This window comes from Elephantulus edwardii, unplaced genomic scaffold (assembly GCF_000299155.1).
Source record: "Elephantulus edwardii isolate Elephantulus edwardi_28Jun2011 unplaced genomic scaffold, EleEdw1.0 scaffold00056, whole genome shotgun sequence".
NCBI lineage: Eukaryota > Metazoa > Chordata > Mammalia > Macroscelidea > Macroscelididae > Elephantulus > Elephantulus edwardii.
In genome coordinates, this window is record NW_006399806.1 from 6,812,698 (window position 1) to 6,828,669 (window position 15,972).

The following is a 15,972-nucleotide window of genomic DNA, read 5'->3' on the forward strand; positions in this document are numbered from 1 at the left end:
GTGTGTTTTCAGAGGTTGTAAATCTCATAAGAGAAGATTGCATCTTCTTTCTACTGCTGAGTCAGAAATTCTAATAGTTAGAGAAGTGTTGTCTTTAAGTTATCAACACGACTCCATAAGAAATATGCCTCCTGAACTCCCTACTGAATGAATTTATATACATTCATTTCTACAGATTATGGAAATGAATGAATTTCAGATATTATATATTCATTAAAGTCATTCAAATGACCCTGAGTCTGATTTCAATTCTCCAACTCTCTGATTTTCAGACTAACTTCCCTTCTCTTCCAAGCCCTGGCCACAGAAAACACTGATCAGTGAGTTCTGACATAGGGTGTTGTTGTTGTTAATACCATCAAGTCAACTATAATTCACAGAAAACCTATGTTCAATGGATCTGAACCTTTCCATATCTTGTGTCATTATCACCATATGCTCAAGCCCATGTTTCTCGTCACTGTGTCAATTCATCTTCTTCAGGGCCTCCCTCTCTTTCTCTGATCCTCCAATTCTCTCATTATCATGTCTTTTTCCAAAGACTTGGCCCCATTGACAACATTTCCTTGTCCTTGTCCCTAAGAAGAATCCTGGCTGCAGTGCCTTAAAGACAGACTTGTTTGTTCTTTTGCCATTCAATACTCTTCTGAACATCATAGTTCAAAGTTATTGATTCTTATTTTGTCATTTTTAGTCCTTGCCCAACTATCAGATGCATAAGAAGTGACTAAAAAGGAGCCTCCAAGTTCCTGAAGACAATGTTCTAACAAGTCAACTTCAGGTGGTGTGAAGGGAGTGCGTGGTAGTGAGGAACATTCCTGCATGCTTATATTCAGTCTCCAATCACTTGAAATTACATATTTCACATATAGTAAATTTAGTTCAGCATTCACCCTCCATGACTAGAAAAATTAGATTCCATGAGAATTTTAAATTATTTGTGCATTTACCCTTTTTGGATCAGGATTCTTTGGAACCTTAGATCAAAATGTTCAGTGATAACAGTTGGGCCCAAGGCAGTTCTGATCTCATGGCAAAGAGACAGTTGTTGGTGGAGGAAAAGAGCCACACATTCTGTTCCTGGTTCTCCCTTTTTCTTCCATTCTACAAAAGGTCTGAACTTTTTTTGACCTCTTACTCCACTTGTCAACTTCCTCTCAATAAACATACAAGCATGAATTATCTTGACCTCTTTGTAAATATGAAAGCCATTTCCTAGAGGTTCTCTTGTGCAAATTGAGGTCAACGGAAATTACTAATTAAATTTGCATCATTTTCACATTGAATATTGGTGAATATTCATGATGTGAGTCAGATTTTAAAAACCTGCATACACACACACACTCTCTCTCACACACATACATACATACATGAGTCATCAAACACACATCATGATCTAAGCATTGTTACTTTATTTAAGTCCAGTCTATAGAAAGCAGAGAAGAAAAAGGCTATAGACAGAGAAGGTGGCTTCTTTGAATGAAGACAGTGAGAATGAAGTATCTTATCATCTTTGTGCTACTGTGTCTGCCAGTTTGCTTGGCTTACCCACTAGACAAGACAATGAAGAAAGATTCAAACCTAAATTTTGCACAGGTAACTATTTATATTAGCTATGATGATCTCAAGTGGAGAAATAGATATGTTTATTTGATTTTCCAGCACAAAGAAGAATGGTTTGAGGTTAGAAATTTCTTTGTTGGGATAACTTAGTCACACAGAATATTGAAGTATTAGAAGTAAAAGGTTCTTTTATTAACAGAGAATGAAAAAAATTTCAGGAAGAAGATAAAATTACTCAAAATGATTGTAAAATAGTAGAGATATCTTTGTAATTTAATAAAAAAGAATAAATGGCAAGTTTATGACTTATCTGGTTTTAGAATTTCTTCAGTTAAAATAATCACAGTGATTGAGGATCATATTCATTTTTATTTTCCCATGATATAAAATAATAATGTGTATATTATTACTTGTTATGTTTGGGAAACAGAATTTTTCCTATGTGTTCTTGACTAAGTCTGTAATTCTAAATTCAAACATAAAGAGTTCTTGTTGTGTTGTTGAGTAACATTGAGTCAGAACCAGCACGTGACTTACCCTAAAGCAGGTTTTCAGAGGCAGTAATTTCACGAAAGGAGATCCTCCATCCTTCTCTCATGGAACAACTAGAAGATTAGAACTGCATGCTTTCAGGACTGCAGCACAGATTCTTACCACTAGGCCACTAGACCTCCCTATAAAGAGTTTGATACATTAAATTGCAATTATGTTCTTCTTTAACAATGTCAATCTAAATGGTAATGAAATTTAATGATTGTTTTAAAATATAATGATTCTAATGAAAATGCCTTTGAACTGTGGTGCTGGAGAAGAGTATTATTTCAGAGACTGCTAGGAGAACATTCTAGAGAGGGTTCATTCTAGAGAGGGTGAGACCAGGATGCTCCTGGGAGGCAAGGATTCTGAAGCTTTATCTGACATACTTTAGACATGGTGCAAGGAGCAATCAGTCCTTGGAGAGAGACATCATGCTTGGGAAGATTGAGGGACAGTGCAAGAGAGGAAGACCTTTGATGAGATGGATTGATTCCATCACTGGGTAATGGGGATAGGCATGTCAGAGACAACAAGGTTGGCAAGGGGTAGAGCAGGGTTTAGGGCTGTTGTACATAGGGTCACTATGAATCTCAGGTGACTCAATAGCACATAACAACAACAATGATAATGAAATGTAATGATTTTAATTGTAATGAAATTTAATGATTAGTTCCAAAATAAGATAGAAGCACAGGATAGGGAAAGGTTATGATCTGTTGTTCATAGGGTTGGTATGAGTTGACTTGATTTCACCTAACAACAATCACAGTATCATAAAAACAAAATAATGAAACCAGAAGTCTTAATGAAAAATCAAATTAAGCATACAATTTACTTTTGTTTCATCTAGAAAATTATTAAAGCATAATGTGAAATTGGAACCAGTATAGGCAGTTATAAAAATTACCTTCAATGTATGCATTTTATTCTATTAGAAATACCTAGAAAATTACTATAATTTTGGAATAGAAATGAAAAATTTTGTGAGAAGAAATGACGGGAGCCCAGTGGTTAATCAAATCCAAGAAATGCAGAGGTTCCTTGGATTGAAGGTGACAGGAAAGTTGGACTCTGCCACCCTGGAGGTGATGCACAAGCCCAGGTGTGGAGTACCTGATGTTGGTCACTTCACTACCTTTCCTGGTTCACCCAAGTGGAGGAAAACTCATCTTACTTACAGGTAATGACTCCAAGGAAGCTTTCACATAAGATAAAAATTTTGTTAAGTTACTATCATAAAAGAAAATGCTGAATATTTTTCTTTTACAGAATTGTGAACTATACGATGGATATGTCAAAATATGCTACTGATTCTGCCATTGTGAGAGCTCTGAAACTCTGGGAGGAGGTGACACCTCTCACATTTTCCAGGATTTATGAAGGGGAGGCTGACATAATGATCTCTTTTGCAGTTAGAGGTAGAAAAAAAATATAAAAGTCAAAACTAATTTAAAAATGTGCACATACATACATCTGATGATATTTTATTAGATAATACCATAAATTCCAATTACTCATCTTTCCAATAAAAAAATTTTCCCCTGTTAGATCATAAAGACTTTTATCCTTTTGATGGACCTGGATTTTCTCTGGCTCATGCCTATCCGCCTGGGCCAGGAATAAATGGAGATATTCATTTTGATGATGATGAACAATGGACAGAGGATTATTTAGGTGAGTCATAAATCTCTTGGGTTATTTTAGAAAGAATCCTCAGCTATGTCTAGAAAGAATTTAAATGTCTAAAATGAGTCGTAAAGGAGTCTTAATTAACTGAAATTTGTGATTGAGTGGTCCCCAGAAACACTTTGTTCCAATAACCTAGAACAGAATTTGATAAAGTGTCTGCATTTATTTTCTTTCCTATATATTCTTTCAAGCACATTATGCACTGTTCAATTTTATTTTAATAACAAAGTCACTATCTCTAGCTTAAGATGCTTTATATTCATAAATATTTTGTTGTTATGTGCAAGTCAGTCGAGTTGACTACAACTCATAGCGACCCTATGAATAACGGCTCTGAATCTTATTCTATCCTAAGCCAACCTCACCATCTCTAATTCACCTGACCCCATTGCCATAGTCACTGTGTCAATCCCTTTTACCCAGAGTCTTCTTTTCCTGCACTGATCCTCTAACCTTCCAAGCACAATGTCTTTCTCCAAGGATTGCTCCCTCCTGGCAACATGCCCAAATTATGTGAGAGGTCAGAATATTAAATACTTTAAAAAATTATTTTTTTGTCCTACCTTCCAAGTCATAATTGCTTCAAACAAGAGGCCTCTGGGCCGCAATGGATTGTTAATTCCACAGGCTTACCTTTAGGGTCCTAATTACTTTAAATAAGAGACTCCTGACCCCAACCAATTGTTAAACACACAGGTTCTAATTGTTTTAAACAATAGGCTGCCAAACCAACTGTTCAAGCTGAATCACACCAGTTTAAACCGGTCCAAACTAAATCAAACCATTCCAAGTTGATCAAACCAGTTCATGTTAGTTAAAATTGAGTCAAAATAGTCTAAATCAATTTAATCCAGTCAAAGCTGTTTCAAACCAATTTGAAATGAATAAAACCAGTTTACACTGGTTCAAATAGATTCAAAGCCACCCAAACAGATTTACTGTTGTTATGAACCATTGAGCAACCCTATGTACAATAGCTCCAAACCCCATTCTATTCTGAGCCCGTCACACTGTCTCTGATACACCTACTTCCATTACCCCAATCACTGTTCACTCCATCTTATCCAGGGTCTTGCTGTCCTGCCTTTTCCTCTACCCTTCCAAGCACGATGTCCTTCTCCAAGAACTGGTCTCTTCTGGCAACATGCTCTATGATTATATGCTAATCAGTGAATAATTCATAGGTAGGAAGCCACTGTGTAATTCCAAGAGTGGCCTGTATAGCTGGCATGCATTTTATCTGTGCATTTACAAGCTAAATAGCTGCATGTTTATGATTTTTCACACAGGAACCAATCTATACCTTGTGGCTGCTCATGAAGTTGGCCATTCCCTGGGTCTCTTTCATTCGAACAACCCTGATGCTTTGATGTACTCACTCTACAAGGAACCCACAGACCTAACCCACTTCCACCTTTCTCAAGATGATGTGAATAGCATTCAATCCCTCTATGGTGAGTGATACTTGAAAAATAAAGCATGCAATGTTACAGGGAAACATTACCATGGTGGTCGTTTAGAAACTTGAAATGCTACATGAGATTTCAACTCAAGCACTTTGAGAATGTTTGAAAAACTTATCAATTGACAAAACATCATGTTTCTTCTAAGGTTTGTGTTTCTGCATCTCTCTCTTTAGGACCTCCACCTTCCTTCTCTGATATAACCATGGTGCCTACAGAACCCATTCCTCCAAAATCTAAGAAGCCAGACATGTGCGACCCTGAATTGTCCTTTGATGCAGTCAGTACTCTGAGAGGGGAAACTCTCTTCTTTAAAGACAGGTGAGACTGGAAATGTGGGCTTTCCTGTCTATTTATTCTGTATAAGTTGTGCCAATAACCCAAAGACCATGGTTCTCTAGGAGTTTGAATCCACCAATGGCTTCTGGATAGAAAGATAGGAAATTTCCTCTTATGCAGTTGATAGCCTTGAAAACTCAATGGACAGTTAGCTATAGTTGGTTCTGACTTGATAGAAATGAGTTTACTTGATTTTATGTTTATTCTTTATACCTATGATTTTTGTAAGAAAAGCAACATTAGAAGCTTTACCCATATATTAATGTAATTAAATTAAATGTTTCCTCCAAATGTTTAAATTATTCAGACCTAGTTCTCGTTGCATCTTTAACATCTTAAAATTATTTAGATCTTTTTTTCTCAAGTATGATTCTTGGTCAATGCAATGTGAACTTCATAAAGATGGGAATTATTATCTGTTTGGTTAAATTTTATATTCCCAAATCCTGTTAGAGGCCTAGCATATGCAAAAGATATTTTGAGCAAATGAATAATTGTTATTTTATGTGTAATTAATGATAAGTTTATTTTAAAAAGCCATGCTATCTCTTAAGAATATGAGTCATCGATTCACCTTAGTAACAAATTTAACTGTTTGTTGTTGTGGCATGCCCTTGAAATGGAACTAACCCATAGCTGACCCTCCAGTAGGTTTTCAGAGGCAGTAAATTGCATGGCAGGAGATTGTCCATCTTTCTTCCTTGGAGCATCTGATGGATTGAAATCGCCTACCTTTGGGATTTTAGCATAGCTTCTTACTTCTAGGCTACCAGAGCTCCCCAACAAATTCAGCTATGTAAGTGAATTCATTTTTGGGGAAAAATTGATATATGCTTATAGCAAAATATAGAAATGGAAGCCAAGAATAAATGCTTAAAAGTAAATCTCTTACCATCTCTGATCTGTTCTCCCTGTCTACCATTTAAGCAACCACAGCTACCAATATTCTTTGTACTTTTCCAATGATGTTTAATCCACATACAAATATAAATAGGTTTAGTTTTTTCTGCTCCTTTTTCACAATGTAGGAATGAGTGCATCATATGCATAATGATACAAGCATTATAACAGAAAACAAACTAAATAACTGTATTGTTAAAACAGCTCTTGTCAGGTAGCTCTGGTGGCCTAGTGGCAAGAAGCTGCACTGCAGTCCCAGAGGTATACAGTTCAAATCCATCAGATGCTGTGCTGGAGGAAGAGGGACAATCTCCTCCTGTACCAGTAAGATCCAATTTGATGGTACACACACACACAAATAATAAAATAAAAATAAAAAACAAAAAAAGCAAAACAGTTCTTGTCATAGATTTCATAGACCTGGAATCCAATGAAGTCTTAAGAAAAGTGATGAGCAAAATAATATGTTCAACTCCCCACCTCACAATTCTCTAAAGGAGGATAACATCTACGTTTCATTTTTACACATTACAGGTATTTTTGGCGCAAAATCCGCTTGGATCAGAAACCTCAAATTGTTTTAATTTCGGCATTTTGGCCCTCTCTTCCATCAGAGTTGGATGCTGCATATGAAGTGAATAGCAAGGATACAGTCTTTGTATTTAAAGGTGAATATTATAGAAGAATTTCCAAGTTTTTGAAAGAAATACCATTGCAAAGATTTCACCAGGTTTTGAATTTGCTTCATTATGTTAAATGTTTTATGAATTTGTCTTTTACTAAATTATCTATACTTAAATGTGTACATAGGACATTATATGCTTTATTTAAATATATTCAATGAGACCTAAATGACAGAGAGGAGAAATCATAGATAGAAAAGCCTCAATGTAAGAAAAAAATAGTAATTTATCTGTGTATACAAGGCAATGTCAACGAAAATATAAAAATATTTTTCCTGAAATGACAAATAAATTCATTTTTTCCCCTATATTTCGAAATAACAGGTAGATCAAATAAGGATAAGAAGAAAAAACTAAGAGCTCTTGTGGCCTAATTGATCAGAAGTTGTGCTGCACAGAAATGAAGCTTTTCTTTGAGGCTTACATGTGAAGGCATTGGAAAGCTTTAATAGTTAATAATATGTAGTATGTTGTTGTTGTTGTTAAGTGCCATCGACTCAAAGGCGACTCATAGCAACCCTATGAAGGAGAGTCCTCGACGCTTGGGTGCCTTTCATCCTCTCTCCAGGTTCATAGGGTTTCCAGAGGGAAGCTATGACGGAAGTGGATGCCACTCCTCCTTCCACAATATATGGTATAGCAAACAAAATCCCATTGTTATGGAGTTGATTCTACTCATATTGACCCCATATGATGAAGTAAAACTACCTTATAGGATTTCCAAAGCTGCCATCTTGATGTAAACAAATTGACACATCTTTCTCTTGAGAAGCTACTGGTGAGTTTGAACCACAAATCTTTCAGTTAGCAGCATAAAACTTTAACCAAAGCACCACCAGAGCTCCTCAGTATTAGTGCAGGGACATTGAAGTTGACTAATAAGCATTATTTCTTTAATAAAATGTTTTGTAATTTTGTAGCTTTCTTAAATAATTCACTTTTGGTTTTGTTGTAGTTTCACTTTTCATTTAATTTTGTTTTTATTTCTGTATTTATTACAGCCTTCATAAGTTTGATATTGACCTCATTAACTTGCACCTTTTCTTCTTTTTATTATTATTTTTTTCTTTTTAAGGAAGAAAAATAGACATTTTATTATTTATTTATCCATTTACTTGTGAATTAAGTAAAAATTTTAAACAAGTCAATTAGTTTTTAATTCCCTTTCACAAATCCTTTGGTTTATCCATTAATTAGAATACTCATCAAATAACCACACTCTTCTCACTTCCTCCTTGTGATTTCCATTAATCCTATCCTACCTCTTTCTGAACTTTATTTCTGGGTGACTCTTGCTATTTTTCTCTGATGTGGTTGATTATTCTGAGTGCCTTCCTGGTGATATTGTTTATCTTGTAAGTCTGCCTATCATTTGGCAGCACATTGAGCCAGGTTCCAGGGTGACTAAGGTCTATAAATTTTGGGATTCTTTCAGTCTCTATTAGACAAATAAGCCTGATCATTTTTAATTCGAACATTTAAGCTTATAAATACTCCTTTCTTCCCAATTATTGCCTTACTTTCAAGACTGCAAGTTTTGATATGCAATATGTTAATTATTCAAGCTTGAATTGAAAAAGATTTCTATTTTATTATGTACTGAATCATAAGTTACTTGAAGAGTGTTAAAATGCCCAATTCTACAAGAATTCAAATCTTATAATCTTATTAAATCTAATAATTATGACTTAATTTCATTTGTATAAAGATTAAATAAAGGAATATGAAATTTCATGATCATACCACTATAAATTATTGCTACTGTCCATTAGTTTTGTTTATTTGTCTGTTTGTTTGTTTGTTTTGGGGGTTCTTGTGGTGTGTCAGGTGCTGTGATTGTCAACAGACATCATAACTAAAAGGGCTCATATGCTAGAGAGGAAGCAGAGGACACTATCAGCACTAACTTCCTGTTGTTGTAAAAATTTCAATTGAAAGTAAACTTCCATTGGGTTTCTGAGCTTATAAAGCTTAATGGAAGAGACTGATCATCTTTCTCTCATAGAGCTTCTGGTGGCATAAACTCTGGAGATACATAGCTTTTTGGTTAGTAAGGATGAGATTGAGTGAAGCTAAGGTCCATGGAAAGCTAAGGGGATCAGAGATTGAGCAGAGATTCCTCAAAAGAGGAAGAGATTATGTTGAGGATGAATCTTGAAAGAGAGGCACTTTCCTATGCAGCTATATGAAGGCCTGCAGAAAGTGGAACATTCTTCAAGATAAAAGGAACTCATTACAAAAAGTAACACTCTTGCAAAAGTAAGAATTTCTATGGAACTGCTCAGATTAGTGTAAGTTATCAAGTGCAGTCACAACAAGAGAAATATACAATAAATTAGCATTTTAGTTGGCCAGAGCTTTAAAGAAAGAATTAATACAATGATACCTCATAAGACTTGGGGAGAAGAGAGGAAACAGAGAAAATGAGAAGAGACTATGACACTAATTTGTTGACCCATGAGTGAATTCCACAGGTATCTAGAAGCAGCACAGATTGGAATTGGTGACAATGACAAATTCAAGAGGGAATGTCCAGTAAGCAATTGACACATGAAACTGAAGCTTGAGAAAGAATTCTAGATTATAAATTCAGAATAAGATATCACCAACCAGTAGAAGGGGTGGGAAGTAAGAAGAATGACTATATTTTATGGATAATAAATATAATACATAAAGATCTAGTCGTTGATTAATTCAAAGCATATCTATTATGCCCTGCTATGAACTGGACTTTGGATTTTTGGTTAAAATGAAAACTAAGATTTCACCTTCACCAAAACAACACATTCAAGTCATTTCTGAAACCAAAAGCCTTCATTCAAAATTTCTGGATTTATATTTCAATAGGAAATCAGTTCTGGGCCACCAAAGGAAGTAAGATGGAAGCAGGTTATCCAAGAAGCATCCACACACTGGGCTTTCCTCCAACTGTCAAGAAAATTGATGCAGCCTTTTCTGATAAGGAAAATAGTAAAACCTACTTTTTTGTAGGAAAGAAATACTGGAGGTAAGATGAAATAGGAATGATTTTGTAGGGAGCAAACAAAATAGGGCATTTATTTTATTCTAAGAGAATCCTAATTCTATCCTTTCTAATCTCCTGTAACTTCAAATTTTCTAAAAACAACAAATTATTCAACTTCCCAGATACAGTAGAGTTCTCATGAATGCTTATATGTCCAAGGACTAAAACACATCAGAAGACACTAAATAAGATTCAAACTTCAGGCCAAATTTATATTTGTTTGTGTCTTCCCTTTGTAACAGTCATTATATGGCTGTCATTATTATTGTTGTTGTGCACATTTGAGTTGGAACTGACCCATAACTAACCGTCGAACAGGTTTATCAAGGCAGTCAATCACAGGAGAGATTATTCACCTTTCTCCCATGAAACAGTTGGTAGATTCAAATCACTTACTTTGTGTTGGCAGCTCAACTTCTTCTAATTAAGCTACCAGTTGTTGCTGCTTGTCACGGAGTCAGAACCATTTCATAGCTGACCCTCCAGCCAGGTTTCAGCAGCAGTAAATCACACAGGATGAGATTACTCATTCTTCTTCTGCAGAGCAACTGGTAAATTTGAACTGTGTGTCTTTGGGATTGCAATGCAGCTAGCTTCTTACCACACGAAAGATTCTAGAGACAAAATCTACAGGAGCCCATCATGATAAAGAACAAAAAGTTTATTTTTTTGCCAATGTAGTTAATTTACTTAATTTCCTGTATGTATACTGAAACCCAAAAACTAATTCCACTGCCAGTGAGTTGATTCCAACTTACAACTACCAATCAGGTTTCTGAGACTTCCTATCTTGCTCCTGTAGATTTGCTATTTGGATTACCAGTGCAACACCTAAAACACAGTCCTCACATATTTTTTACTAAAAGAGTCACAAATAGATTTACACATTCAGGCTTAGAAAACTGAATTCAAATATATGCATGAAGCCTCCAGAAGAGCAGGGTGTTTTTGTCTTAGCAAAGATAATGTTTTAAATGATTAACTTAATAAGCCATGTAAAGTCAAATATGCTGTAGCCCTCTGTACAACTTGACAAGTTTATCTAGGTATTTTCATACTGCACCATTCGTGTTATTTTACACTGATAGGCAATAGGGGCTCCACATTATACTAAACTGTATTTATTTTGGAGCAGATTTGATGAGAATAGCCAGTCCATGGATAAAGGCTTCCCCAGACTAATAACTGAGAACTTTCCAGGAGTTGTACCAAAGATCGATGCTGTATTTCAAGAATTCGGTAAGAGGATACTGGCTTTTTTTTTCTTTCTTTCTTTTTTTCTTTTCTTATTATGTACCATCTAATTGGATCTGACTGACAAAGGAAGAGATTCTCCAGAGGTGCAACTGGTTGATTCGAACAGTGCATCTTCAGAATTACAGTGCAGCTTCTTGCCAGTAGGCCACCAGAGCTCTCAGAATCTGGCTTTTTTGACAATTGGGGCATTTATAAATATTTTATGGCATGAAGATGAAGTAGAAAGTAAAAATGATTTCTAAATCATTCACTTTTATCCTTTATATTCCAAATTCTACAAGAATTGTATAGGTTAAATTTGCATTTTATTTATCCCTGAATTTTCTGTATAATCTCCTAAGTCCTTTTTTTCCCACCTCTGCATATACAATTTTTAAAATTATCTCTTACACTATAGCCATTTTATTGGATACCTTTTTATTGGTGTTGAGTTAGAATTAACTTATAGCTGACTTTCCATTCGATTTAAGAGACTGTAAATCAAAGGAGCAGCTTGTTCATCTTTCCTCAAGGAGTTCCTGGTGAATTTGAACTGCTATCGCAGTGCAACCTTTGTGTTACTTCAGAGATCTCTTCTTATTTGAATATTGTTGTTCATTGCCTTAGATTCAGAATCAAATCATTATTCTACTGAGTTTTAAAGGATGTAAATAACATACGAGGAAACTGCACATCTTTTTTGCCTGAAGCAGCTTGTGTTTTCCAACTGCTTGCCTTTGGGTTGGCAGTGCAACTTCTCATTCACAAGGCCACTGAGCACACCATGCAAGTATGTGATAGCTGTTAGGTGCCTTTGAGCTAACTAACACTCATAGTGACCCTATGAACAATGGATCTGAACTTTGCCCTGTTCTGTGTCATCCTCACAATATCTTCCATAGTTGAACCCATTGTTCATAATCACTATGTCAATCCATGTCTTAGATAGACTTCCCCTCTTGTTGCTGATCCTCCAGCTTTCATGAGGGTTTTCTCCAAGGAGTGGTACCTCCTAGCATCATGCCCAAAATATGTAAGATGACGTTTCAGTGTCCTTTTTCTAAGAAGTAGCCTAGTTGCACCTTCTCCAAGACATTTATTTGTTCTTTTGGCATTCCATGGGATATTAGTACTCTTCTGCAACAGAACAATTCAATGGCATATTTTTTTCCCTTCTGTGCTCTTTATATATTGTTCAACTTTCAAATGCATAGCAATTAATTTAAAAGTTTGTGTCAGGTGCATCTTTAGACTGACATAGTTGTTTGTGAGCTTCTTGGATAGGTACTTACATATATTGTATTGTTGTTATTGATTGCCTTCGAGTAGAGCAAGACTCATAGCAACCCTATGAACAAAAGGCTTGAAACCCCTCTGTAGCTATCAACATTTATAAAAGTTCATATAATAGTATATATATAATACAGCCTAATGTGATTCATGTTGCAATGGATTCAATGGTGGCTGTGGTAATGGGGATAGATGTGTCACAGACAATAAGTTTGGCTTAGGATAGAGCAGGGTTTAGATAGGGTTTAGGATAGAGCAGGATGTTGTACATAGGTTTGCTATGAGTCGCAAGCAAATAAACGGCACATAATGACAAACAGCATAGTAATTCAAGTTCAATATTAACAAGCTGTCTTTAATGTAATCTTTTTGCTCTTTCTCCTCTATCTCATCTCGAGGGACTCTTCCTGGCCTTATTTCACAGCATGCAATTTTCTGCAGTGGTCATTTGTAAGAAAGCATTCTTGTTGTTGTGTACCATTGAACCGGAAACCACCCATAGCTGTTCTCACGGTGGGTTTTTAGAGGCAATAAATACACAGAAGGAGATCTGACATAATTTTCTGGGACTTTTCTTTTTCTTCATTAGTAAGATATTAGATTTGTTTGTAAGAATATATGATATATGATATGTAGAGCACTTAGTGTAACAAAAAGAAATCACCTAGTGATTCCATAATTATCAATTGTCTTAAGTTCTGAGTTGTGCATGTTGTAAAACTGGTTTGCTTAAAGAATAGCTCATTTTTTTCCCTCTTCTATATTTGCAGGATTTTTTTATTTCTTCAGTGGTTCATCACAGTTTGAATTTGACCCTAACGCCAAGATGGTGACACAGAAGTTGAAGACTAACAGCTGGTTAGGTTGTTAAACAAGATATAGAGAAGACAAGGCAGAGAGTTTAAGTGAATACATTACTATTCATCTAATCATTCATCGAATCTGAATGTGCAGTGGTCACAGAAGATGAAACACGATCCTAAGATTTGAGTGGAAATCTTCCTATGTCATACATTATTTATCTGAATGACTTCGGTTGCATCAAATAGAAGTAGGAAGGGCAGCTGAGCTGCTGACCAGAGAATATTTCTCTATAGGTATGGTATTTATTAATTAATAAATACATTTTACTTGGAGCACTTTGCTTTTTCTCTAGAATTCTTTTTCACTACACTAACCACGCTGTGACCTAAACTTTGGACAGACAGAAGTAGCTGTTGTAAAATCACATACTCCATACTTGGAAGATATGGCTATGACTTACCCTTTCCTCTCTTTTCCTGATAGGATTTTATCTTTACATCTAGGATTGTACTTTTTATGTATGCAAGTAAGATGTAGCAACACTATAGTTGTCCTCTATCTCTAGTTCTAAGAAAAGTTAGGAAATACAATTCTGCAATGTTGGATATTAGAAAACTAGCAAGTTATCTATTCCTTCAATTTACAGGTGGTGAAACAAAACTAATTTAAAAACTCAGTTGCTTCATCTTTAACAAAAGAAATTCTTTTGACATACTCCCTGTCCTAGCAACTAGATTTTTCATAACTTTTTCAGTTTACAATAAAATATCCTCATATTACCATTTTACAATTATTGGTCAATAAGACAAAGTTTATGTAATTATGCCAAATTTATGACAGTATTTTCCTCAATAACATTTAAATCTCACATCAGAGCCAATACATTAGAGAAGATTGCTTATTCTTTCATGAATTTGCTTCCTGTCATAGATATAAGATATAGAGCAGTTAGATAAGAATATTCAAATAAATTTCATTGAGAATTATCCAGTGTGAGGAAGAAATAAAGTAAAAAAGTCTGAAAAATAATAAGTAGTTACAAATTATAAACATGCCATTAAATGAATGCTAGATTAGTATGAAAGAATAATTGTGAATTGGCTAACAAGTTAAATGGAGAAAGTAAAAATGAAAAAGGAAAGGTCTAAATTGAACTAGAAATGTGATTAACGGAAGAAAGAATAGAACATTTTTAAGAAGAAGCACACACACACACACACACACACACACACACACACACACAGACACACACACCCCACAATAACCAGTTAACTGTAGAGGTTAGAAGTATGTAAGAATGTTTCAGAAGTCTTTTTGACTGGAGCTTAGTAAATCGGGTACCATACTAATATGGTTGGAGTAGGAAAATGTTATACAGGTAGGCATCATCTAATCATTCAGATTCTTTTAAATATAGTAAAAAGCTACAGACTTTTAGGGAGCTGGGGGTATAGTACCTCAGGATTGCACTGCTAACCCAAGGCTGTGTTCCTCTGGTGGTTTCATTCACCAGCAGCTCCATGAAAGAAAGATGAACAACTCGATCCTATGAAATTTACAGCTTTGGAAACTCAATGGGGGATCAGCAATGAGTTCGTTTCAACTTAACTGCAGTGAGTTGAATAAGAGGCCATTAGGTTGAGTCTGGAATAAAAATAAAGTAGATAAAACTATGAACATTTTGGGCATCAGTCAAGTTATACATTTCCATGCGAAACTGCAGATACTTCAAGAAAGGCAGGACACAAGGGATATAATAGCTGATGCCAGATAGATCTTGATTGACAGCAGAGAATGCCAGAAAGATAAACCTTTATTTGTGTTTTATTGACTATGCAATAGAATTTGGATATACAGATCATAAAAAATTATTGATAACATTGAAAAAAATAGGGATTCCAAAACATTTAATTGTGCTCCTGCAAAACTTACACATAGACCGAAAAGTGGTTTCCTAAACAGTACAAGAGAACACTTTTAAAATTAGGAGAAATTTGAGTCAGGGTGCTGTTCTTTCTCCATACCTATTCAAGCTGTATTTTGAGCAAATAATTTGAGAAATTGGACGATATGAAGGAAAATGTGGCATCAGGATTGGAGGAAGACTTGTCAACAATCTGTGTTATGCAGAAACAGAACTTCATTTCTTGAAAGTGAAGAGGTTTTGAAGCACTTCCTACAAAACATCAAAGAATATAGACTTCAATATGGATTGTATCTCAACATCAAGAGAACTAAAATCCTCACCACTGGACCAAGAGGCAATACCATGTTAGAATGACAAAACATTGATGTCATCAATGAGTTAATTTTATTTAGATTCATAGTCAACACTCATTGTAAAAGCAGTCAAGAAATCAAAAGACGTGTTGCATAAGGAAAATCTACTGCTAAGGAACTCTCCAAAGTACTAAAGGGCAATAATATCAATTTATAGACTAAG

The 15,972-nt window shown here is 35.2% G+C and overlaps 1 protein-coding gene across 1 annotated transcript; it reads left to right on the forward strand.

The window, feature by feature from the left end:
* The first annotated feature begins 1,494 nt into the window (after positions 1 to 1,494).
* On the forward strand, positions 1,495 to 13,596 carry LOC102859679 (stromelysin-1-like). Its single transcript, XM_006887348.1, has 10 exons — positions 1,495 to 1,596; positions 3,036 to 3,280; positions 3,370 to 3,518; positions 3,649 to 3,774; positions 5,079 to 5,243; positions 5,429 to 5,573; positions 7,026 to 7,159; positions 10,022 to 10,181; positions 11,335 to 11,438; positions 13,496 to 13,596. The coding sequence occupies exons 1-10, from the start codon at positions 1,495 to 1,497 to the stop codon at positions 13,594 to 13,596; spliced, it is 1,431 nt and encodes a 476-aa protein (XP_006887410.1).
* Positions 13,597 to 15,972: the final 2,376 nt, after the last annotated feature.

Bases quoted from the DNA above. Each gene is read 5' to 3' on its own strand.
- LOC102859679 (XM_006887348.1), top strand. From the start codon at position 1,495: ATGAAGTATCTTATCATCTTTGTGCTACTGTGTCTGCCAGTTTGCTTG. The intron at 3,775-5,078 runs GTGAGTCATAAA...TTTTTCACACAG, and splicing joins ATGGACAGAGGATTATTTAG to GAACCAATCTATACCTTGTG. The intron at 5,244-5,428 runs GTGAGTGATACT...CTCTCTCTTTAG, and splicing joins TAGCATTCAATCCCTCTATG to GACCTCCACCTTCCTTCTCT.